The sequence below is a fragment of the Cavia porcellus genome, unplaced genomic scaffold (assembly GCF_034190915.1).
Source record: "Cavia porcellus strain 051 isolate PalLab524CR breed Dunkin Hartley unplaced genomic scaffold, mCavPor4.1 scaffold_2, whole genome shotgun sequence".
Lineage (NCBI taxonomy): Eukaryota > Metazoa > Chordata > Mammalia > Rodentia > Caviidae > Cavia > Cavia porcellus.
Window position 1 is genome coordinate 78,136,195 of NW_026947485.1, and position 25,538 is coordinate 78,161,732.

The window sequence follows — 25,538 nt, forward strand, 5'->3', positions numbered from 1 at the left end:
TTCTAGATTACATGCCAGTGAGCACTCGTGCATTCACACTTTGTGGTCACCTCATAGATATGAGCCTCTGGGCTGGGTTGCTCTGTGCCAGGATCTGTCCTCTCTCCTTTCTGATTCTAGACTCCCTCCTAGAACTTCTGCTAACCAAAGATGAACTCAACCTCAAAAGCCAGTGGTCTTGAGGGAAATCTTCTAGGATGTTCCTCTGGGCAACCTCTGTTTGAGGGACACTCTGGCAAGGATGCTGGCACACTTCCGTAATCAGGTGGCTGAGACAGGAGGATCACAAGTTTAAGGTCAGACCAGAAACCTTAGCTCGATCCTGTCTCAGAAAGTGGGGAGAGCTGGGGGTAGCTCAGCAGCAGAAGCTCAGATCTGGGTCTGATCTGAGTCCTTCCCTTGAAAGACCCCATGGCTGTAAAGAAGGCAGTCAGCCTTAGAAGCTGGCAGAAGCCTGGGTGAAGTCAGAGACAGGCAGGATGGGGGTGCTCTCCGTCTGACATGTGTGCTGAGGCAGACCTCCAAAAAGACCTTTCCCATGTCTACGGCGGTGGAGCAGCTCGTGGGCCTGCAGAATTCCAGCTGAGCCTCTGAGACTATTGTATCAAGAGCCAGACCAGCAGACGCGGGCTGATGTGTGTCTGCAAAATGACTGTAATTAACTCCAAAGCTTTTTGCATACTTTATTTTTGCTGGCTGAATTTGTCATTTTCTGTTAGAACAAGCCTACTACACGCCTCAGACAGTTTCCTTCTACCTTGTTATTCACAAGAAAAGCCTGATGCTGGCACCTGTCTGGGCGCATCCTGCTCACTCAGCAGCAACTGCGAGAACAACACTCGCCTCCTGCCAAGCAGCTATTGGCAGCCCCTGGTGGCTCCAGGGCACCGTGGGCCTGCGGTGCAGTCATGCGGGGCCGGGTAATGTGCAGAGTGCCTCTGGCCCCTGAAGGAAGATGACAAGCACAGAGTCACACCCCGGCTCCTCACTCTGCTGCAAATTGCAGGCCAAGCCCCAGGCCCCAGTGCTGCTGCTGAACACCCAAAGGCAAAGGCAAGTGACACTCAGCCATCCACCCATGTAGGCCCTCAGAGGAGCCCATGGGGATGCAGTCAAAAGCCTGGGGTCTTAGGATGCATCAGAATTGTGTCACCTGTGTCCTCAGTAAGGTCCTTTACCACCTTAGTGACCATGTGTGGATTAAGCCACCAACACTGTGTCTTCCTGTTGTTCCCTGACAGATGCCATGTCCATCCAGGAGGTCAGTGAGGAGGGTTTTCTTGTATGTCATTGCTGAGGTCAAAGTCACTGTGCCCGGGGATATGGCACGCAGAATGCCCAGTCTCACTCCCCAGTGACGCAGCCAATGGTTGACCATGGGGCAGCTTCCTGCAGACACGTGAGCTCTGGCTTGCCGTTTACAAGCAGAGCCTGGGCTAAGCTTGGTCTTCCGGCTCCTCAGTGGCCCTGCTGCCCTCTGCTCAGAAGGCCGTGTAGTAGTGCTCTGCGGTGCTGATGATGTCGCTCTGGTCCTCCAGGAGCTCCAGCACCTGCTGCAGCACAGCCTTGCTCAGGCCCGGGTGGACGCTTAGGTGCACACAGGCCAAGATGTGCTGGAAGTGGCAGCCCTTCTCCATGTCTGCGGGGATAAAGCAGCTGGGTAAATGTGGGTGGGTGGGTGGGATACGGCTGCCAGCTCCTCCTCGGTCCACTCCCTCTCCAAAGCTCTAGCACTGCATCTGCACTGGGGCTGATCCCCGGCTGATTGTGATGGACAGTAAAGTCAAAGATGCACTGGACTAAAGGATCCTAAAACAAACCATAAAACCCTCTTCGCAGGCCCCTGATGCTACCACAGTGATGTGAACCCGCTGCTGAGGGCTTCTGACCTCCGACTTCCAAGGGCCCCCATGCAGTAATGTTACAGACCATCACCCAGTGGGGCTTTACTTCTTGAAAAGCCTCATTCTCTTGCACAGTTATGGGCATAAGGGCATGAGCTCAGCACTGCCTCTCTGGGTCACCTGGCAGGAGCTCTCGCAGGAGTCACAATGGAGCGCAGCCTCCCAAGTCTGCTGTGATGGGGCTGCCATAGAGAAGGATTTCTTTCCGCCTGCTCCCTATTTGCTTGCCTCTTTGCCTGGCTTACGAGGCTGTGTTCCAGTGACCTCTTACTCTGTACCACAAACTGAGACTATTTGGTAGGCAGTGACAAGGCTGAGTGCCTTCTTGCTGAAAGCAATGATTAAGAGCATGGCCGGGCTGGGGTACAGCACCTTACACCCGTCAGCCGCTCCGCAGGCAGTGTGTGTTGGTTCTGAGGATAAAACGCTGCAGGAGCAGGACTGGGGACCGGGAAGTCTCTGTGGTCCCTGTCTGTGCTGAAGTTGCACAGGCCGGTCCTTGACTAACAAAGATGAGCCAAACTGCGACCTCTAGTGGCCGCGCCTGCTCATTACTCTTCCTGACTCCACATTTGCAAGCTGTTTTTCAATAGTCACCAGCCAGCTTTGTTGAACACCTACTGCATGGTGATGGACAGCTGCCGCTGCAGCCCCCAGACCCAACGACTGGGCAAAGTAGCTTCCAGGACAAAAACCACATCCCACAGGGTGGCTGTGTGGATGATAGGAGACCTGCAGTTGCTGTCTCTAATATGGGGAACCACTATGCCCATGTGACATCCAAAGCCAGACCAAGTCACAGCCTGTCCCATCTCGACAAACTTCAGTTCTATTAGTTGTGGGGCGCATGCCTCCTGCCTGGGAAGCCGAGGCAGGAGGATGGCCAGCTGAGCCCAGCTGGGACGACTTAGTGTGACCCTCTCTCCAGACAGAGTTGGGGTACAGCTCAGCGTGAAGGCCCTGCAATTAACCCCTGGTGCCACAAGGGAGAAAGAAGCTTCAGCCCTTCCCAAAAAGCACTGGCTTGCAGAGAAAAACTGACAGTAAGAGATGATCGGTGCATTCCCAACGTAGGGGGAAGGGTCTCTCCTGACCGAATTCCTCAGCTCCTACCGCAGTTTCTAAGCCCTGCATTCATGGGTGATGCTGAGAGGTGGCCCCAGCATCTATGGGCTCTGGGAAGAGGGTCAGTAGCTTGTGCACAAAGCAACCTTCTGGGCCCCTGGGGCCAAGGCTGAGACTCTTCTTCATGTGAGTAATTACTAGAAATGAGGAGAAATAAAAGCCAGAAGGCAGCTCCCCAGCTGACGTGACCCCCAGTCCTTCACAGGTCAACCTAGCAGCCACAGGAGTTTTCTACAAGGCACTGGCCTGGCAATGTGGTATCACAAGGAACCTCCCAGAGCAATGATACCAAAGGCTGAGCTTTTCCAAACACTTTTGCAGGAAACCTTGCTCGGACCTACCTCCACCAGAACCAAAAACTGATTTCTAACAGACCCAATTCATATTAAAATAAAGCTCAAGTCAGGGATGATGCTGCAGGTCTGTAACCCAAGAATTCTGGAAGGCCGAGGCAGGAGGATCCCAAGTTTGAGCCCAGCCTGGGCAACTTAGTGAGACTCTATCTCAAAATTTTAAAAAAATTTTTTAAAGTCTGGGAGGCTGGGTGTGGTGGAAAATACCTGTAAACCCAGTACTTGGGAGGCTGAGGCAGGAGGACTGTGATGAGTTCAAGGCCAGCTTGAACTACACAGTGAGACTTTTTTTAAAAGGGGGATAGTTCTGGGAATTTAGTCAGTGTGAAGGCCTTGGCTTCAATCCCTAGTATTCGGGGAAAAAAAGGAAAGAAAGAAATCAATCTCAGAAATAATCTACTTACTACAGAAGGCTAGGAAACAATCACTCTAATAGGTGTGTCACAGGCACAGAAAGAACCCCAATAAATACAGTGAACTGGAGGAAAAACAAACGATATAAACAAACGATATGAGCTGCTGCCGTAGGAATCTGCTGAGGTGAAACAGTGATGGTGAGCGTGTGGGAGAATGTCCCTATGTCCCACTGAACACACAAGCAACAGTATTTCGGTGACATCTATAGTACAAGTATTTCACTTTTTCTAGAGGTCAGAACATTTTCAGAATAAAAAGCTGGGGCTAAAAGGCCATTTTCAGGGTAGAATTCACTTTTTCTGGATAAGTTGCCTTTCATAATTAAAACTGAAATCCAAATATTTGTAAAAACTTAGCCCAACAACACACTAACTCCACACAATGACTGCATGCACAGTGGCACTGTCCGGGAACATCACTAACCCCACAGCGGAGAGTGGACATGAGCCTTCACAGGCCAGGCTAGGCAGGACAGGTGGTCACTGGTACCATGGGATGTGAGCTTCACTTGCTCTAGCCCTTAGATGGCCCTCACAGCACATGCTTTACCAACACTGCTTCCCTGCTCCTCCTGGCAGTGTCAGGAAGGCACCGGTACTGCCCTTACCCTGCATGTAAAGAAGCTGAGGCACAGACGCACCCAAGTCAACACAGCTAGAGTGGCCTGTGAGACAGGGCTGAAATCCAGGCATGCGCCCACAGAGCCCAGCTCTTTCCCATCCTGTGCAGTGGCCCCCTTTAGATGGACCCCTTTGATCCTCCAAAGCCCTAAGTCAGGCTTGCTGTGCTCAGCTCATTCCTTAATGTAGGGTCAGCCTTTGTTCACTGAGGCCTGAAAAGAGGGAATCTGCCAGGCAGTCACCTGACAAGGACGGAGGTCGGAACGAGCGGCCGGCAGAGCTCTCTGCGGACACAGGAGGAAGCACGGCAGACAGCGAGAGGGCTGACCCCAGCACATGGGTAGTGCCATTGCCGATGGCCTCCAAGAGCCACAGTGGGAGGTAAGAACCAGGGTATGGAACTCGGGCACTGCAGGCTACATTTCACTGTGCTTTTTAAGAAGGATCTGCTGCACACCCGTGTGCGGGCGCGTGTACCTGGGAGGGCGGGGAAGAACTGGCAGCAGCTACGCTCTGCATGGCAGAACCGGTGTTAAGGAAGCCTCTGATTCTGCTGCCTGCATTTTTATGATGCTTGATCTTTAATCGTGAGCACATATTATTATTCAGAGTAATTTTTAATGCCACAGGTTATAGCATTATGGAGAGGAGTGACTGAAGCAAATGCTAAGATAGCCTCTTACTTGTGTTCCAGAATTAGGTCCTAGGAGTCAGCACCAGGCGGCTGGCCCCCCACACAGCCTGCTGCCGGGGCTTGTCTGCCGCACATGTGCCCACTTGAGGAGCTGACTCATGGTAGGCTTTACCATCCCTTGTATCCCCAAGACTGTTAGACATGAAGTATGAACTCCTCTCATTCACTTCACTAGGCCCTAGGCTTCAAGCTATTCTGCTCCCAGTGCAGATCAAACTAGGACATGGATGTGGCCAGGGTACCCGGGCTGGAGGCACCTTCTTGCTGGCTGAGAAGTCCTACGGGCACCCTAAATAGCAGTAGAAAGACTTCCTCCTCAGCGGAAGGATGCTTGTTTTCACTGTCCTGCATGCAGAGACCAAGAGTCACACAGGTACATTAAACTCAGATTGATTTAGGATCTGCTGTGTACTACTCTGGGCTGACACCAGGGCAGAAGGGCTGGTCCTCTCCACCTATGGACTCAGCCTGGACCAGGTCCAGACCCCAGGGATACTGGAGCAAAAAGACTGGAGGGGGATATTCCTGGTGGTAAAGAAAGCAGGATCAGGGAGGTGGGGTCGGTAACAACCCTTTACAGTTCTAACACATGGCTTTGTCTAAGTCAACATGCATTGTTAGCGTATGCTTGCAAAAGGTGGATTCTGAAGTCACCCTGAAAACTGACCAGTTTACCTGCGTTTTAAAGACAGGACTAATGCTACCTCTTCTCTAAACAGGAGGAAACGGGCTCCTGCTCACTGAGAGACATGCAGTTTGACAATCTCCCCACTAGGGGCTGACCTAAGCCCAGTGAGACGAATTACTTTCTAAGCCATTTCTCTTGCAAATGACCAGCTTCCAAGATAAGTGCATCATATCATTCACATACTGTGATGTCTAGACTCATCCCTTTTGACACTGAAAGGCCATATGTTTGAAGAGAACGAAGATCAGGCTTATGTTCAAAGACTAGGGGCAAGCACCAACAGTAATGCAACTCAGAACATGAGAAGCAGACCACCACCACAAAACCCTGTAGGAGAACCTGACAGCACAGTCCACACCCACCCGGGCTCACCACTGAGCCCCCGCACAGCCTAAGGGAGTGAGAAGCAAGTTTAGAAGCTCTCCGGGTTCAATCTTATTTGCAGGCAATGTCCAAGCTACTGTGCAGGCCTAACCTCGCCTTAGAGGTGTGGAAACGGCTCAGAGAACACAGTGTCTTGACCGTCACTTCTCCAGGTCAGCACTGGGAAAAGCCTTGTCTCTGGATTCTTCCAGCAGCCCTCCCACCACACATCTGCTTCACCTGCACATCACCCACTTACGATTTGGCCTCTGGCATTCCTCCTGAATGATCTGGTGGACCTTTGTGTGCAGGTTTTTATCTTCTCTGGTTACCTAAACAGGAAAAAAGTTCCGAGAGAGAAGATTCTCAGGTAACCCAACAGGTAGATCACCCAGACACTTAAGCTAGCATTTAGGAGAGTTTGTAAGATCTCCTAACGATCACCCACCTACAACAATGGGAGTTTCCACTGCAGAGACAGCCATAAATGCCTTGGATCTGACTTAACTCACGGTTGACTGGGAAAGTTACATGAGGTCATGTGTGTGAAGCTAGGTCTGTACTCCCAGCACTCTGGGAGGCAGAGGCAGGACGATCTCAAGTTTAAGCCTAGGCTTGAGCAACTTAGCAAAACTTTGTCTTTAAATTTTTTTAAAAAGTTAGGGAGGGCCCAGGATTTAGCTCAGTGGCACAGCACCTGCCTGGCAAATGCAAGATCATAAGTTTGATTCCTGGTACAAAAAAATAGGGCTGGGGATATACCTCAGTGTGAAGGACCTGGGTTTAGTTTCTACCACATTAAAAAAAAAAAGAAGAGAAAAGAAAAAGGCCATGTGTGCCAACTGCTCAGAGCTGGAAGGCACCAGTCTCACAGGAGTGGTGCCTGCCCCCACGGTAAGAACCACTGCCCTGAGCCCGGGTCTCAGGGAAGAGGAAACCTGGGCAGCCCACAATGAGTGGAAGGGGAGGAGTGAAGTCGGGAGGCGACAGGAGGCCTGTTCCTGCCTGATGGCCAATTCCAGCATAGAGTGAGTCACAGGAGGAAGTGTCCAGCCCTGCTGGGTCTCATCCCCAGTGCTGCCTGTGGCTCTGCCGCTCCCCAGGACAGGCTGCCTTCTAGGAGCCGTGGCCCACAGTTTGAAGGGTGGGGAAGGGGACAGGTGTTGGGGGGGTACAGCTGATCTGCCCTGCTGGCCCGACAGCTCCAGCCAACCCCACACACCTTCCCAATCCCAGACAGAATGGGCTGCACTCGCCCTTCCAGATTGGAGTGTCCCCTCCAGCAGCTCCTCAACAGCACTGGAAAACCATAGGGTTCCGAATGCTGAGATAAATGCACATCAGGAAGTATGCTAGTCAGGAGACCTTACCGTGGGGACCCAGCTAGGCACAGACTACTCACTTTCCCGAAGCTACATTTATGCTGCTGACCTCGATGTCCCAAAGAGACTCGTTTCCAGCCTGGCCACCCCAAAGTGAAGGGGTTGCAGCAAGAGGCAGAGGAAAGCAATGAGGCAGAGGGATTCCCCAGTTTGGGTACCTGGTGGGAAATCAGTGGGCACAGCCTTTGGCAAGCAGCTTAAACACATGTGAAATGCTCTTACAGAAACTGCACGAGTTCACAAAGACAGATGTACCGAGAAGGCCAATGCAACACTGCCTTCAAGAGCAGAAGTTGGAAAAAGCACGACAGTTCGTAACAAAAAAAGGATAAAAAAATGCACAGCGTAGCATGCACCACAAGGACGTCGAAAAGAATGGGGTGCATTCCCAAGTGTCCGTGTGCAAAGGTGCCCAGGAGAGGCTATTTCAACATCAATACAAGTCACCGTGGACTGCACAGAGCAGCAGTCCTCAGCTGTCCCAGGGAGCACTTAGCTGTGTCCAGGGATGTTTTTGATCATCACAATGGAAGAGGTACTACTGGTAGCTGGTGAGTAAAGGATGCAGATACACTAAATGGCCTACAAGGCACAGGACAGTCCCCATGGCCAACAGCCATCTGGCCCATTTGTGCTAAGGTTAACAAGTCCTGATTCAGAAGAAGATCACTTTTTTTTATGAAACAAAAAAGGTACAGGAGTGTATCTGTAATTTGTGCATTTGTGAAGGAACAGACACATGTCTGGAAGGATAGACAGAAAGTAGCGTGGAGAAAGGTAAGGCTAATTTTCACTTCTAACTTTATTTGCAACCTACTAATTTTTTAAAAACAGTAAGTTTTAAAATTCTTTAGTGGGGCTGGGGATTTAGCTCAGAGGCATAAGCGCCTGCCTTGCAAGCCTGAGGTCGTGAGTTTGATCCCTGGTACTGGTAAAAATACAAAAAAAAAAAGAAAGAAAATAAAATTCTTTAGTAACAATGTTTGTAATCGAAGCTATGAAGAAAAAAAAGTTAAGGTTCTCACATAGTACAGGGTATCAAAGCCATCATTTTTCTGGAAAACAAATCCTTTTTCCTGCAGCAGCTGTATAGCATTCTTAAATATACTATGAATGGCCTTGGTACTGGTGTTGTTCTTAAATTCCACCTACATGGAGAGGAAAAAGAAAGAAAAAAAAGAGTAAGTTCCACCTTACAGCACCTAAAGACAATTTCCCAGGGCAACTGGTTTATGAATCCACCTTATAGGCTTCTAATCTGCTGGCTCAAGGAAGATTCGTGTGTGACAGCTCAGCGGGATGGTAGGTAAGGAGGCTGGAAGTTTCTCCAACAGAACCAAGCTTGTTAACTGTTCCATACTTTAGTTGGGATTTGTTTGTTTACTGCAGGGATAGGGAGTAGGAAGTCTGCTCCTCTCAAGTTGGGCAACCTTTGTGTACACATTTGCTCCTTTCTTCAGTAAGACCAGTGGCAGAAAAGAGAGCACACAGGCCTAGGAGAGCAGAAGCAGTTCTAGTTGCCAACAAGGAAGATGCAACAGGAAGGCCTCAGTAAATATAAACAATGGGCGAAGTTTCCTTTCAGAAACCTCGGTCTCAGCTGACCTTGGGACATGTTTCCTGGCTTGGTTCAAAGGCCGCAGACTCCAAGGGAAGACCGCTAGTTCCCTCTCCCAAACTGCCAGCAGCTCCTCCAGAACTGGAATCTGTTTTCTTCTTGTTCTTTTTTTTTTTTCTTTCTGAGTTCTCATGGATTCTTCTTGTTCTTGAAAGGGCAATGACAGACCCATCGGGTCAGGAAACCAAAACTGCTCACAGACTAAAATGGCAATTGGCTGAATGAGCCAAGCCTCAGCTCAGGTCAGGCACAGGGCAGCTCCCTGAAATATATTTCATCCTCACTCCCAACCACCTCCACATCCATCCAGCTGTCAGAAGAAACAATGGCTTTGCAAGATCTGCTTATCATGTTTCTAGATTTGCTAAGAGGGGCCTCCACAGCAAAAGAACAAAAGGAGAAATGTTCAAACCACTCTCCTCCTCTAAAATCTACCACACCATCACAGTGGCTTTTTGTTAAGCTCAACAATGCAAAGTGCCAGAGGCTCTCAGGTTTCACCATCACTGTGAGCATCGTTAGTCTCCCAGGGCTTTATTAAGTGGATCGAATGGAATGACACCGACCTCCCTGACCACAGCAATGACAGACTTATTCATAATTGATGAAGAAAAATGGTCTCCAAAGACAAAGCACATACAGTGCCAGAGCCGTCCCTCCTGAACATGTAGCATGGGGCAGAAACGCTCCTCTGCTCTACGTTCCTCACAGATCACTCCAAGTGGAGAAGCACTGAGTCCTCAAAATGTCCTTTTGTCTCTCTGCTTAATTACAGCCATCACAGAAGAACTGGCTCCATGGGAAGAATGTGGTCTTCCCTAAGCACTAGCTTCCTGGCAAGCATATGGACAGTCATTGGAAGTGCGAGGGGATCAATTTGGCTTTGAGCCTCCTTTGTGTCACTACGTGGGAAGGTCACACTTGGACAGCTGGGAAGCTGGGGTTGTGCAGAGCAACCCTGGCAAACAGCAAAGCACCTGGTTTTACCTTCTCCACCTAGGTGTTTTCTGTAATGCTATTCTTCATCTCCCATATGGAACCCTGGGTCACTAGGCACATGATCTGGTTGGCACGAAGAGGTAATGAGGCATATGAACACACCTGAGGGGCAGTGGCCAGGCCCTGGAGGTCAGGAGGATTTCAGAGATTTCAGAGGAGGAGCACGGTTTGAATGTTTCTCCCCTTGTTCTTTTTCCATGTAGACCCTTTTAGGCCTCTACCACTATTACAAAGCACAATTTAGGTTCCTTAGCGAGAGTGTTCACACACGGTAGCCCTGCTAGTAACAGAACACTAGCAAACCTCTGACCAGCCAGGGATGGAGGCACTGGTTACATACATTAACCAGTCTGCGGGTCAGGTGACAAATGGTCATTCCACAGTGGCAAATCTACATATATGACCAGACCAAGATCCAAAGTGCAAGACACACTGCTCAGGAAACAGCTAGGCCTCTTCTAGGTTTGGTAGCATGGTACTGGGTACCATATACACGGCGTCCACACACACGGACTCGCTCAACAAGCACATTCAGGAGTGGCGATGGACTTGTCTTGGGGACAGGGGCATGATGAGAGGAAGGATGGGAAGGGCACCTATTTTTAATGACCCACTTTGGGGAACCATTTGAATTTTTATAAGTATTCATTTCTTCAATCAAATAATTACCAAGAATCTGCTTTCTCCTGCCCTGGTTGAAGCCCTGCCTGGATATAGAACAAAGAATAAGACAGACAGACAAGGTCTTTGATCTCACAGGTCTTAAATCCTGATGGAACAGAGTAACATCACAGATATAAAAGTAACAGGGTGATCAGTGAGGGACAAGTGGCAGCCAGAACAGATAACTGGGGAAGGGAAGAAGGTTGTATTTATGCTGAGATTGTTTATTTATTTTAAAATAAATAAATATGAGTCATGTCAGAATTACAACAAACTTAAGAAAAAGGAGTGAAAGGAAAGCCTAAAACCAAAGTCGCCAATTATTCTTAGTTTCAAACAAAAAAATGCCAAATAACTAAAACTATCTGCCTGTAACATTAGAAATTAAAAACAAACAAAAAAACCTGAAATGAACTTCAGTATTCTAAGACTTTTACTTATAAACTAGACCGAATACAACTGGTTCTCTATTTAAACTCCTAAAATATGACAGGTTAGCCTTACTCTGAAGGGAACCAGTCATTAAAGTTCATGAATGACCTGCCGATCAATGACCAAGGAGGGAGGGTACAGGACTCCTCTCCTCCCCCTTCCCCTCCCAGGATTCGGCTGGGACTAAACACCCTCTCAGTGAGCACTGACAGCCAGACCACGCCTGTGATTAGTGTTCCGCTGAAGATTAGGTGCAATGAGATTAAATAAGGAGGAGAAAAGGGTGGGTCTGCCCTCATTTCAGACACTTCATGGTCACTGAGCTTTCTGAAATAGAAACGATTAAGTCAGAACCATGACTTATGCCCAGGATCCACCCTAGCTTTACGCCAGCCATGGCCACCCACACCGTGTGGCCAGAAGACCCAGACTTTCATGTGAGCATGCCACACTCACTTGGTTGGAACAGGTGCCATGAGTCACAGGCTGACTGGCAAGGGACAGCAAGGAGGTCACTGATTCCAATTCCTGCTGGTAGAAGTTTTGCACTTTCTTCTCCAGGAGGAATTCTTTGACTTTTTCACTCAGCAAACATGTGAGACCGGTAATGTCCAGGGCACCTGGGTTGCTGGTGGGAGAAAAACTTTAAAAGCCCTGCAGAAAACCATCACCTTGATTCCTTTTTTGGTATGTATAAGACAGAAAGTTAGCTAGAAATGCAATATTATATTGCAATACTAGATGCAATGCTATAGTGAAGATCAGATATTTATTTAAAATGATGAGATAGAACTCTGAGAACTAACAGAGATATTCCTGGTAGATTAAGAAAAAAAAAAAAAAAGAGCAGTGTAGAACGTCTGCAAACCTGCCATTCTGGGAGGCTGAGGCAGATTAAAAGTTCAAGCTCAGCTTGGCAATTTAGCAAGATCCTGTCTCGAAACAAAAAATAAAAAGGGATACAGCTTCACTCCCCAGTAACCACCCTCAAAAAAAAAAAGTAAAGAGAAAACTACAGAATACACTGATGATTATTCATGCTCAGAAGAAACCAATCTCCAGGGAGACACAGGAACCTGGAGCAGGAGTAACCTCTGGGACTGGCACTGTGGGGACAATTGCCACTTTCTGTGTTACACAGGTCTATCATTTGTACTTTATTAAAACATTTCCTGGATACGCAACATTTTAAAATAGTCACATTTTAAAAATTACGGGGAGGCTTAGGGGTGTAGCTTGGTGGTACAGCACTTGCCTAGGATGTGCAAGGGCCTGGGTTCCACCCCTAGCACTGCAAAAAAATTTTTTTTTAAATGGAAGAGACGTAATTTTAAAACTCCCTTTCCTTCCTTATCCCGCCCTCGCCGCCCATCCTGTATCCTGAGGAGTCACTAGGTCTTGGGATATCTTCCCACATACTAGCAAATTCCCACATCTCATTCCTCCTGGGCCGGCTTTGGTTTGGAAGAACTGCTGCTGAGCTGTTACTATTGGGGTTTTGTGTAGGTGCTGGTCATGATGTGCGGTAGGGTACTATCAATTGGTGATATGTCTCACTACAGTTATATTCCAGTCTCTTGCCAGGGATGGGTTGAGTTTCTTGGATCTGTGAGTTTATAGATTTCATCCAACTTGGGAAAGTGTCACCTGCTATTTTTTCCAACACTTTTCCTGTGCTCCTCCTTTTATTCTGTTATGGTTCAGATCTAAAACGCGTGCCAGAAGTCTCAAGTTTGGAAGTGGGTCCCGGCTGGAAGGACTGGGTCCCTGGCGGCAGCCTGTGGCTCCTTCTCTCTCTGCTTCCTGGTCACCCTGAGGTGAGCAGCGTTCCTCTGCCATGCTCAACCACCATGCTACTTCTGCCTTTGGGCCAGACGACCACAGGCTGAAATCATGAGCCAAAATAAATTACTCCTTTTTGAAGCTGTAAGTGTCAGGTACTTTGTTCCAGTAATAGGGAAGCCACCCGTAACATTAATTATCCATATATTTTCCTGGAAGTGACTCCAGGACATTTGTACTACTACCATCCTCACTGTGCAGATGAGGAAACTGAGGTTCACAGAGGGTCACAGCTCCCACAGTGCTCAAGTCTTCTGGATCTACCCCAGGCCAATCCTGGCTTGCAGGCTCCTGCCACCCAGCTCTCCTGTGCACCTCAGGCAGGGATAGAGTGGAACGCACCTGTTTGCCTCCTCCTGCTCTAGGGCCGGGCTGTGGAAGGGCTGGTCGTATATTCTCCTGTAGAGATCAGGCAGCTCGAGCATTCTTGCAATTTGAATGTTCCACATCGGGTCATCCACTTTATCTAACAAACCCAGGAAAGAGATGCCATCGTGCACTATGATCAGGCCCTTCCCAGTCCGAATCACTGCAAGGCGGCAGTCAAGATGGACTGAAGGTCCCCAGTCACCCTTGGAGAAGGCAGGCCATGCCCTGAGCATCAGGAGTGACAGGGCGTGGATGGGGACCAGCAAGGGGCGGCAGGGCAGTAGTTCATCTGTCACTTTGGCACACAATAGGAGCCGTCCTTGACACTGCCAGCTGAGCATCCCCCCGCACAGCGCAAAGGGGAAGCCATGCAAAAGTGCCCCATTTCTGATGAACTGCTCTCTTCACTTCAAGTGAAGGGCTTAATGGTGCTCAGGAAACACCCATCATCTTGAAGAATATGAACAATCTACCCAGGTGCACTGACACTCAGAACTTCAAAGCAGCATCTAGATATAACCAATGATTTATTTTCTTTCCCAACTTAATTATAATTTTCTTTCTTCAAAATAAAATTAAGAAATGCTGGGATCCAAGGAGACAGCTCAGTGGCAGATTTCCGGCTTAGCAAGCACAAGACCTTGAGTTGAATTCTCAGCACCCCAACTCCAAATTCTAAACTGGCATGAAGGAGCACGCCTGTAATCTCAGCACTTGGGAGGTTAAGGCAGGAAGATAACTGTGAGTTCAAGACCAGCCTGAACTACATAATGAGCAGTGAGCTCCTGTCTCAAAAAACAAAACGAAAGAAAGAAAGAAAGAAAGAAAGGCTGCTTTTCTAAAGAAAGCAAGCTATGCCATATAATTCCCCCATTAGAGTTAAGTCTTCTAAAGTTTCTGGAAGTTTGATTTTTAGCTAAAGAAGAGTTCACTGAACACACACCCAGAATAGCAACTATCTGGCAGAAACATCTTGTACTTACAGTAAGTGGTGGCATGAATTTCTCGCTCTTCTCTGTATGTGCGGATAAAACCTCTGATTCGGATAATGTCCCCAATTTCTATCCTGGTTCTCTGCTCGATGGTCTCTTGCAGCTTCTCAAGTTTTGAAATCATACTCAATTCTCCTGCTGAGCTTGGAGCAGCTGTGAGGAGCACCAGGGAGGAGAGAGGTTTAACTCCAGGGCTCCCTCACACGGAGAGAAGCACAAGGGAAACAACACATTTGTTCTCTTTCTAACTAACAGGGGTTCCTCAGAGCCTCTGGAAATTCTTCACAGATTCAATGCTGTAATTATTCAGAAGTAGGATGAAGGAAACAGTGCAGACTAAGGCCAAGTGGGCGAATCCAGGCTGCTCCCATGCTCTTTCCAGCTGTGTACCGACAGCTTGATCATCAGCCCCTCAGCCCAGTGATGTACAAAGTGCTCAGCTGAACCTGGAGGGCAACTGGTCTCCACAGCTCTAAAGCATCTGTGCAGACACTTGTCTCCCCTAGGTACTTGATATGATAATCAAGTACCTAGGGGCAAAACTTTTGGGGACTGAGTGACCAAACTGCAACCCCAAACCCACCTATTTATCACAAAATGCCAACACTGCAGTTAAACCTGACTACTGAAGTTTTACTTCAGGAAAATAACTCATACAATTCATGACGTCATCGACAAGAGGGCTCTGCATGCTTGCCGTGGCGTATGTGCCACAGGCTTGCCACCACTGTCCTAAGCTCTCCCTCCTCCCGACTCTGGGAACTAGACTCTCTCTTAAGTACTCACTCTTGTATCATTTAAAACAGAACTTCATGGTTAAAAGAAACCAACGTGTGTTTAGTCCTCAGTAATCTGCACCACTCAAATTCTACTTGTAAACCGCATAACTTAAGAGCAGCTACAAGTGTCTAGATACAGGATGCTGTTCCGAAACCTCCTTCTGAACCTCCCTGCTCTCTTTTACTGGCCCCACTGCAGAGGGGAGGGGATGGAGTCACAGAGAGGTGAAGCAGGTGGTGGGGGCAGAGCTGCGGGGTAAACTCACGCACCCAGGCTGTGGCCCTCCTGTTTCTCCTTCACTTTCTGCTGCCTGCCCAACACACTATCAATGTCCTAGTTACTGTGATTCAGAAAAAAGATTTTTATACCCTTTTTCTGCCTACTGTGATTCCAAATACATATTATGTATCTACAAAACCTACAAAACATAGCCTCTCAAATAGCAACTAGCATTCTGCCTAAGAGAACAGTTTAGTTAGCTAGTCTCACTCAGTACTTCCCTTATGATAAAATTTTTTCACTTTCCAAGCCAGGATCATGCTGTGTAGTTCAGGCTGGCCTTGGGCTTGGTGATTCTCCTCTCTAGTAGTGGTGTGTGTGCCACCAGGCCTGCCTAAAGATATTTTTTGATTTGTACCACTAGCACTGTGTGAGGGTCAAACAGTTTGGAGGTCAGCATTTATCTCCTTGATTAAGACCTGACTTAACTCTCAGTTTACCTTTTATTAGCTAGGTACCTTTGGCCAGCTTACTTAACCTCACTGTGTCTCTTTTTTTCCTCTATTCTGAAGTCTTTGTTTCCTCCCCTAGGAAATGGAGACAGTGATAGCGTCTACCTCACACAGAGCTGTTGTGTAAGATCTGATTTTACGTGTATGATCTAATTTAACTCTTACATCATGAGCTTTGACAATAGCAGATCCACGGGGAGTGATAAGTACATGCTATTTGTGAAGCTCTTTAGACAAAATTATTTTGCTTTCTTTATCACGTTTTCAGATTGTAACACATTGTCAGAATGTCTGCCAGAAAAAATAAGCATGCCACTCAGTCTTTATACAATATCATTGGCAAGGTGCACACTCCACCAGCTTCTGCCATTAGGATCTTTAATTTCTTAATGAACACAGTGTGAGTCCATAAAGTGTGACTCACCCTGTTACGAGACGATCCACTCCATTTCTTTATGGATAAGCCCTGATCTCTTCAGCTTTGTTAGTTTCTTTTAAATGTCAGGACATTTTATCAGTGAGCCTGATTACACACACCCCTCCCACTCCAATTTCTTTTTCACATTTATGTGATTTCATTGTACTTTACAAAAGTTTGAAAAGTATCTTAATTTTTTAATTGATCCATCTTGTTGTCATTGGTAACAAGTTTTCAGGGCTTTGACAGCCAGGGGCATAGCAGAGCTTGACATGTTTCCTGGGATAGACAACTCTGTCGCTTTGAGTTGTTTTATATAAGCTGCAAGATAGGAAACACAGTGAACTCCTTTCAAATATTGCTATCTACCTGTGTTATGGCTTGTGTCTGGATGTCTCCCCAAAGCCTCAAGTGGTCAGAGTTTTTTCAGAGGTAGCTGAATCTAGTGTGTGTGATTGATTTGCAGGGCGATGCTGGGATTAAGGGTGTGAGCGCTACACTGGCCCTAGGTAGAGTAGCCGCCACACAACATAAGGGACTGAAAGTTTTGTCTCTTTTGTTCTCTCTTGTTGCTTTTGTTGTCTTCTGCCACCATGAACTATTGCCCCTCAGCTATGCCACCCTGCCTTGGAGCCAGCTGATGATGGACTGAAACCTCCACAAATTGTGAGCTAAACAAGACTTTTGCCCCTTCACTTTGGGCATTAGGTATTTTATCTCAGCAATGAGAAAAGTAACCAAGACAACCTGAAATAGCAACTTTGTTACATGCTGATTTCTGTCCTAATGTTGTATTATTTGTGGTTTGCCTCCTAATAGGGCTTCTATGATGGATTGGGTGTCTTTTGGTCTCCTGGTCACATTTTCTGCCCTAACACAATGTTGATAACTGTGCCTTTGCCCTGTGCAGAGGCGTTCACTTTAACACATATGCTACACCAAGGGAGACAGGGAGCGATATACACAATAACCAGCACCCAGGAACCCAGACACAACTGGCATCAGTCCTGCGGTTTCCCTCAGAAAAAAGAACCACTTTCTAAAAGTCTACTTCCTTTGTGTCTTGTCCCTGGGCCTGTTCTACTTAGGGTGAATGTAAAGGGCATTCATAAACCTCACCTCCATTATGCAGACATTCTGAATGATAATAAGTGCTGAAATTACCCGAGCTTCCATTTAAAGGGTAAGCCATGCTGGCTCAAGAAGAGTCTGGCAAGTAATTTAATGAATAGAATGAGACGGCTAGAGCCTGACAGAATTTCATTTTAAGTAGTCCGTGCCATCCTGAAAGATAAATCCCCTTTCACATCCTACTATTGAGGGCCAAGCTATCTTAGCTTTGCTCACGAGCTAAGTCCAAGCAGTACATTCAGTGTAATATTTCTAAAAATGAATACTATATTTTTCTACTTTAGCTGACTGCAACATGATTTTGGCATAGATTAAATTTTGTTTAAAAAAATTTTGTCTTCGTTGGCCACTTTTCAATGGAAAGTGTTTAAACTTCAGGCAATTACATTAAAAGGAGAGAATGGACAAGTTAGGAGCAATTTTAAAATATGCGTAACAAGATGATAATCACTTTCAGGCTTTTTTTCTGATATTCTTATTATTTGTAAAGTAATTTAAAATTAAGGACATCCTCTGTGATTGTTATTGATTCACCTACTTACTGACATTTTAAAAAATCTTAAAAAAAGAAAGCATGACAAAACTGGAGGAATTAAATTATATAAATTGTTAAAAAATAAAAATCTTTCAATATTAATGGCCACTGCCGGAGATTTAGCTCAGTGATCTAAGTGCTCGCCTGGCAAGCATGAGGTCGTGAGGTCAATCACCAGTACAAGAAAAAACAAAATCAACCAACATTAATGGACATTTTTTTTACCTTAAAAAAAAATCACTAAATATAAGACTTATATTCCTGAGGATGTCATTTCTTTACAACAGAATTAACTGGGACACTCTTAAAATGGTGCCTAAAACAGGCGCCTACCGTAAACTACAGCCCCAGACCAGATCCATTCACCACTGCTTTGACTGGGACACAGTTGTGCACATGTGTTTATGTATGACTGAGGCTCCTTTGGTGTTAAAATGTTGGTGCTAAGCTGCGGCAGCGCAGGCTGTAAGTTCCTACAGCAGAAGTGGCGAGTCCTCTGTCGTCATATGAGCCAAGTCACCCCAGCCAAGCCCCAGATAACGGATGTTTTTCCTAAACTAAAACCTCAATATTCAGATTTAATTGTAGTGTTGGCATTTTGTGATAAATAAGTGGTTTGGGGTTGCAGTCTCAGCATTTGATCTCTAGAAGGTTCTCGTTATCCTTCTAGAGGTTCAAGTCCAAATCAGGCAGCCCTACTGGTTTGTGGCAAGACCAGCACATGACAGCAAGAGAGTGTAGCAGCAAGAAAGCACACACGGAGCCAGGAGGCTGACAGACCCTGGTGCCCCTGGGCACTGCCTCCAGGGACTACGGACCTCTTGCTAGGCCTGGCCTTTCAAATGGCCACAGCACCTCCAGATACTGCCACCCTGGGACTGGGCCTTTACCCCAACCATAGCACAAACCCTACAGCGTTGCCTCACTACCCTGTGTGCCTGGCGCCAGGCCATGTACTTTGTAAAATGGGAAAAATAAGACACCAATTCCTGTAGCTTTAGAGTCAAAACTGATCACAGTGTCACACAATACCTTTTCAATGAAGCTAACTTCTAAAATTACCCAAGAGGATTGAGGTGGTAACAGTGAGAAAGAGTACTCATCTAGCACGCATGAGGCTCTGGGTTCAATCCCTAGCACCAAAAAATAAAAAAAGTACTCAGGAACTATTAAGATGTATTTCAGTAACTCCAAATATTTCAGTAGTAGTCAATGTGGTCAACACACAATTTTAAAGTTTTTTGGCATATTATATTATATTATTTAATGGCTAACTTCCAAAGGAACCCCATCCTAACAAGCTCAGAATTCTTGGTATTCATTTTAACATATTAGAAACTCAGAAAATCTGGACCATGGCGGCAGAGGCTACTGGAACAGCAGTCTCAAAATTTTGGTTAAGGATTATGACCTGGAGGCCAATCAGGCTAAAACCTCTTGACTTACATAACAGCTGGTATAGTGAGAAGCAGGGGCTGGAACTTGCAGGCATATTTTCCCATTCCTCAGTCTCAGGAAGAAGTGAACACCAGAGCAATGGGAGAAAGAGAAGTAGCTGCACATCACCCACCCTGGCTCCAGCTTTCAGGGCAGCCAAGACTCTGAGTACAGTGTTTCAAGTCCCTCACTGCATGTTGCCAGAGGATGAAAGTGAAAGTTCAGGGCCCTATTTCTGCCCTGATGAGCTGCTGAGAACAAAATCCATCGGCAGCTGAAAAGGAAAGGAACGTGGCAAACAAAATTACCTGGTGAAGACTCAGTATTTCTTGACTTCTTCCAGCAGATACAGTTTATAACTCCTGTGCTATCATCCACTGCAAGAGAAGCATAAAAAGGTAGAAGAGGGATCGAGGCATAGCTGGTGAGTTCACACGTCACCATTACATTCAGCCATGATGTTTTTCAATAATTACGATGGGGAATGCCCTTATCACAGTTCTCCATTTTTAAAATCAACCTCTCATCATACACTGGGATGGCCTGCATGTACATGTGAGTGGAATACATGAGCCTACTGGGAAGTACCCAACACTTCCCTTACCGTACCTAGAGTACTAGTGATTCGTATCTACACTCCTCTGCTAAAAATGGTACCCTAAGTTATGTGCTGAGATCTAATGACCACCCACGTGCAAAGTCAGCCTTTCTCTCCCACCCTGAAAAAACACAGCATTGCGTGACCTGTGGTCAAGGGCACCCCCAAGGACATCACCTTCTGTCACTATGAGCCCCTGCCATCTTGAGACAAAAGGTCCTGTGTTGTTTGGCCAGGGTTTCTCTCCGCAAAGGGCTTCTGCCCAGTTCTTACCCCTGCAGGGGACACATGGGGAGCCAAGCATATCACAGAAGGGCCCTGTTTTATTTCATAATAGAAAATAATTATATCCTGGCTGCAAAAACAATACTGGCTCAGCTTTTTTTTTTCTAGTACAAAACAAGCCAAACAATTCCCATGGCACCTGTAGAAAAATTCTGAGATTTCCTTTTTGCCTAATTTCTGAAAAACTCAGAAGCAAGGTTACTAAGCATAGGGTAGGGGCCTCACAATTGAAAGAAAAAATCAAATGGCCCCGAATCCAGGCTGGCAACTTTCTGAAGCTGTTGGTTTCAAACAGAAGCTTAAAGTGGTATCTTTCTATGCTCCTATGGCCACTTCAGAACTTTAGAGATGCAATGGTCAATTCATTAGAAAGAACACCTCCTCTACCGCCATGGGCCAGAAGAGAAGCCATATCCCCCCAATCCCCAGAGCTTGCCGCCTCAGGCCGGGAGGAAAGGAGCCCCAGGGCTCCAAAAGCTGGGCCACCGGAGAGGAAGCCAGGCCCCGGGGCTCCACAGCCACCTGGGGAACACCCATGAGCAGCTGCTGCACACCTTTCGGCCATCCTGGGAACCTCAGATGAGGGGACCCTAACCCAGTCCCCCACATCACAGGACAGGCAGCAGGCAGTGAGTGCCTGGGATATAGCAACCAGCTGAATCGGAGGAACACAGACAAATGTCAAGAGGAAGAAGCAGGTTGTGCAATCCAGTCCTCCAGCCACCCATTTCAGGTCCAGGAGACACAGACACAAAAGAAATTAGAAATCAAGCACCTGGTATCTCTGAAATGATAGCAATGGAAGTAAAGAGACAACTTAGTGCCTATTTTGTTTGATTAATTTTGCACACAGACACAGAGGAAGTTAGAAGCAACACACCTGAGATTTCTGAGATGACAGCACCTGAAGAAACAACTTAGTGCCCGTGCTGTTTGGTCGGCTTTGCATGCCTGTGACTGGTGGTCTGGACATCTATTTAGAGAATTACAAGGTACACTGCAAATCAATCTATGGTTGATTTTCTACTGTCTTATTTTTGAAGCCCAATATTGTTCCCATTGTTTTGTTTTATTCTCTTTAAAATAAAAAAAATCAAGTAGATTACTGTAAAATCACATATAATGTAGAAGAAATATAAGGCAAAAATATCTTATTGCTAGTTTATTATGTTGAAAGAAAAAGTCAAGGATAGTTTCTCTTTCTCTTTTTTGGTACCAGGAATCAAACTCAGGACTTCACGCTTGCCGGGCAGGTGCTGTGCCACTGAGCTATGTCCCCAGCCAAAGAATGCTTCTTATAGGAAAATTAATTCTAGACGTGTTTCATTAAATTAAATATATAAACTTAAGGAAACATGAGTAAATACTTTAGGCCTCTGGCTGGTGGGGAGAGACTTCTTTAAAGCAGAACCTAAAAATGAGAGCTCATTTTTTAAAAAGGCTGATCTAAAAACTAATAATGGGGAGCAATTCTCTAAACGTAGGATTAGTGTCTTAATATATAAGAGCTCATATCATTTAAGAAGAAAAAGACCAAGCTACAAGAGAAAGTATGGCAAAGAAAAAAATGCAATTAATGGAAGATACAAGCATGACCCATAATATGTCAGTATGCTAAATTCACAATTTACTATGGATAAAAAGCCAATTCCAATAATTTCTCCACTATCAGATACTGATATTCATAGGTGTTAGTGGAAATACAAATTAGCACTAAATTTCTAAAGAGCAAATTTGAACACATGCATCAAATTTTGAAACAATCCTTTGGCTTAGCAGTTGCTTCCAATAAACTATTCTGAGGAGAAAGACAGAATAAGTATATAGACACATACACCTCCTATAAGGCTGTTCACTGTAGTACTGTTCATAACACTTAAAATTGTAAATAATCTACATGTTAATATATATGGAATTGACTAAAAATGTTACAACAACAGTATATGAGAATATGGTGGTTAAAACAAAGATTTATACTCATTCCTGCTAAGATATAGGTATTTTACTGTAAAACAAAAATCTTATATATCTTAAAAGTCTTAAATATAGTTATGTAAAACAAAGGGCATACTATAACATAAATGATTTTAAAACATTGGGTGTAGCTATGGTTTATACACTGCGTCAACTTGAGAAGTTTAGATGTTTAATTGAGAGACTCAGCGGGAAGCCAGGACCCTTACTTTGAAAACATCCTGATCCTGTGCAAGAGGGCACAGAGGTGGAGGGAGTGATATACCAGCCCTGGAGGAAGGGGGTGGTCTGCGTATGAGGGAGAAATAGAGGCTTGTTCTCCTTCTTTTGTTCTGGCTGTCACCTTGAAGTGCTGCCCCAGTGCCACGCCACCCTGCTGTGTAACCAACTGATTATGGACTGAAACCTCCACAAACAGTGCTAAATAAACCTTTCCTTCCTTCATTTTGGGTGTCAGGTATTTTGCCCCAGCAACAGAGAAAAGCGACCAAGGCAAGCGTTAATAATACCTTTTAGATTACAGGGAAGGAACCCCACATGCAATGTATGCATTGACCCTTAAGTCTAATTTCAAACACTTAAAGAAGAACAGACATATGTATAATAGCACTGAGGAAATAAGACATTTCTATATTTCTTAAATATCAGCACACTAGGAATATCAGGAACAACATTTACCCAAGCTCTGACCTAGTTATTGCCCAATTTATAGCATTTCACATGACTTGTTTGTGTATCATTAATATTTTTTTCTGGTTTGAAATTTTATTTTATGACAAATATCATTTTAACAAGCAAATACTCAGTAAGGACATTTGGGTTTAAAGAAAGTATGACAGATCTAGGCATAAGACTTATAGGTGAAAATTTTGATTTATGATAGAAAGTCAAAGAAAAAAAGAGTAGATGAAGATTTCTCCTAAAAACACGAGATCTTCCTGGTCTTGATCTGAGCCCCTAAGGTTCCAGGCTGAGCTTACATTGCTGCCAAGTGCTCTGCACAATGCGGACACTGCCACCGAACCCCAGTGTCCCTGGACTGTGACCTCTCCCAGTGGATCCTGTGTCACAACCCTGAGGTCTGCTGCCTCCTTGGCCAGTATGGGACACAGTGATACGTCAGTGTAGGGCTGTGGTGAAATGTGCAGCAGGGTGTGGCTGCCTGGAAGGTGGCCTGAGAGCCAAGCTGGGCCTGAGGACAGCAGGCAGAGAAGCAGCTCTGCTGGAACAGGCTAGGTGGGAATTAGTCACAGGCGCATTTCCACTCTCGATTACTTCCACATTTAGCTGTTTGCTGTTTTTATGCAGCCCAGGGAAGTGGCAGGCTGTTGACTCCCTCAGTGGGAAAGGCTTCTTGGGAAGAGCTAAGTGCACACTCTTAATCTTTCCATAATGGGAAGAGGGCGTAAGTAATGCTCTGTTAGGTCACAGGCTAATTTTGGCCTGGTTCTAAAGCCAGCACTGAGGTTTTCAACAGACTCATTTATTTGATCTGAAAAACTGAAAACTAAAAACTAGATCCAGCTGATTTGCGGGTGGGGCCTGGATGAGGAAGGGGACAGAAGGACAGAAAAATTCATAGATTGCCAAGTACACAGAAGACATACATAGATTGCCAAGTACACAGAAGACTGGACCCACACAACGCACATCACTGGAACCCCAAGCAAGCTACGGACCCTTAGCTTTACCATCTACAAAATGGAAATCATTTCTGTCCTTTCATTCCAAAAGATTAGGAGAATAAGGTAAATGACCATGGTAAGTGTGCTTTGTAAAATGAAGGACACTACTGCTTTCTCTTTGTGCGAGGGAGGAAATGCTTTATTTTACTCTGGGCGGTGCCCTCACCCTCAGCTGAGTATCCCTGAGTTTTGATGGAGAAAAATAGGACCAACCTTTTTGGTAAATAAAGCAGAGAAGAGATTCAGCACATGGATGCCTGACAACAAAGTGACTGTAATGCACTCCAGATTATGCACTGAGAAAAAGCAGAAGGCACAGACGAGCTCATCTCTCATGTTATTTTATAAGCACAAGCCAAGTCATCTTCGAGAAAATGAACAAATGTTGAAATGCAGTCACGCTGTATCTATAATTATCAATCATGCATAGACTCCCAAGGAAATATTCTTGCTCACCAAGTCCAGTGCCTTTTATCTTCCTCCAAGTACAGCACAAACACAAATCCAAGACAGCATGACAAAAAGTGACAGTGTCCATTATGGCAGAGGTTTGGAATTCCACATTGAGCTTCTCACCAAATGCCTAACTTGGTTTCCTAACTAGAGAACCTTGAAGTCCACAAGGCAATATATTAAAATGCTTACATTCTGCTCTAAGCCATCAAGAACCATTGCACTAAAATCACATTCTAGCAATTCTCTGGTGTCCAAAATATAGAACCCCTTTATATGGTTTCCATCATCGTAAGGGAAGGAAACTTTTCTGACAATGGATATTTACTCCTTTGAGTACCAAAAGGTAAAAAAACTGCTTTGGATACACTATCTTTGACCCCTTCATGTCTCTGTAAAAAGTCTAACATTAACCTGGCCCTTTCTTTGTAAAGGTATCATTGTAACTGTATATTGTCATCCCCTGCTATTTATAGCCGTGCCCACAGGTATCAGGTGGCCCCCATCAATCCGGGAGCCTAGATAGCTGGATTTTCATTCTTCTACCCCCTGACTCCCCGGCTGTGGTCACTTCACGGTATCATCCATTTCACTCAACCTCTTGTCTCACTTTACACTCAGTCCACATGTGGGGCTCCAAGAGGCTCCCGACAGAGGACTGTGCTTTTCAAGGGTCCCTAGCACCTCTGCAAGGCTGCCTGGAATCCAGCCTTTAGCTATGTGGGGACTTTCCACCTCAACTCAGTTTCAGGTGCAATTGCTCTTACCTCCATAACCATAAAAAGCATCTTTTTCTTTCACTCCAATGACAGTTCCCAGGATATCTACCTGTTTGACTGGATGCCCATTGTAGAAAAAGATACCTACAATTTGAAAAAAGCAAAGTTACAGATGAGTCATTTTCTGCTTCATTAAATGTCTTTGGGGGAGCGGGTGCAGCAGATGTAAAAAGCAAAAGAAGTCTGTTGGCTGAAGTCCCAGTCTTAAGAAAGAGCCCCTGACCAATGGCAGTTCCAGGAAACCCAGAGGTCTCTTCCTCAAGGGTGGGAA

At 45.9% G+C, this 25,538-nt stretch overlaps 1 protein-coding gene, 1 long non-coding RNA gene and 1 other non-coding gene across 12 annotated transcripts in view; 2 read left to right on the forward strand and 1 right to left on the reverse strand.

The window, feature by feature from the left end:
- Positions 1-669: 669 nt before the first annotated feature.
- Stn1 (STN1 subunit of CST complex) overlaps positions 670-25,538 on the reverse strand; it is a 32,398-nt gene continuing 7,529 nt past the window's right edge. For 2 of the 10 annotated variants that reach the window (XM_063244652.1, XM_063244653.1), the window contains exons 3-12: positions 25,256-25,351; positions 24,492-24,510; positions 20,269-20,366; positions 19,802-19,870; positions 14,453-14,614; positions 13,443-13,566; positions 11,715-11,886; positions 8,572-8,694; positions 6,424-6,496; positions 670-1,639 (exon numbers count right to left, since the gene is read on the reverse strand). In XM_063244652.1, the coding sequence (XP_063100722.1) occupies positions 1,482-1,639; positions 6,424-6,496; positions 8,572-8,694; positions 11,715-11,886; positions 13,443-13,566; positions 14,453-14,614; positions 19,802-19,870; positions 20,269-20,366; positions 24,492-24,510; positions 25,256-25,351 (1,094 nt within the window). In that variant the 3' untranslated portion in view covers positions 670-1,481. Of the gene's footprint in view, positions 1,640-6,423; positions 6,497-8,330; positions 8,475-8,569; positions 8,695-9,151; positions 9,312-11,714; positions 11,887-12,008; positions 13,144-13,442; positions 13,567-14,452; positions 14,615-19,801; positions 19,871-20,268; positions 20,367-24,491; positions 24,515-25,255; positions 25,352-25,538 lie in introns of those variants that run through there. The other 8 variants (XM_063244656.1, XM_063244659.1, XM_063244655.1 and 5 more) reach the window with 8 other exon arrangements.
- LOC134475199 (uncharacterized) lies at positions 4,680-12,214 on the forward strand. The gene is made up of 2 exons (XR_010046220.1): positions 4,680-4,800; positions 5,114-12,214. It is a non-coding gene; the product is annotated as an uncharacterized LOC134475199 (long non-coding RNA).
- LOC111758427 (small nucleolar RNA SNORA2/SNORA34 family) lies at positions 20,621-20,756 on the forward strand. Its single transcript, XR_002792602.1, has one exon. It is a non-coding gene; the product is annotated as a small nucleolar RNA SNORA2/SNORA34 family (small nucleolar RNA).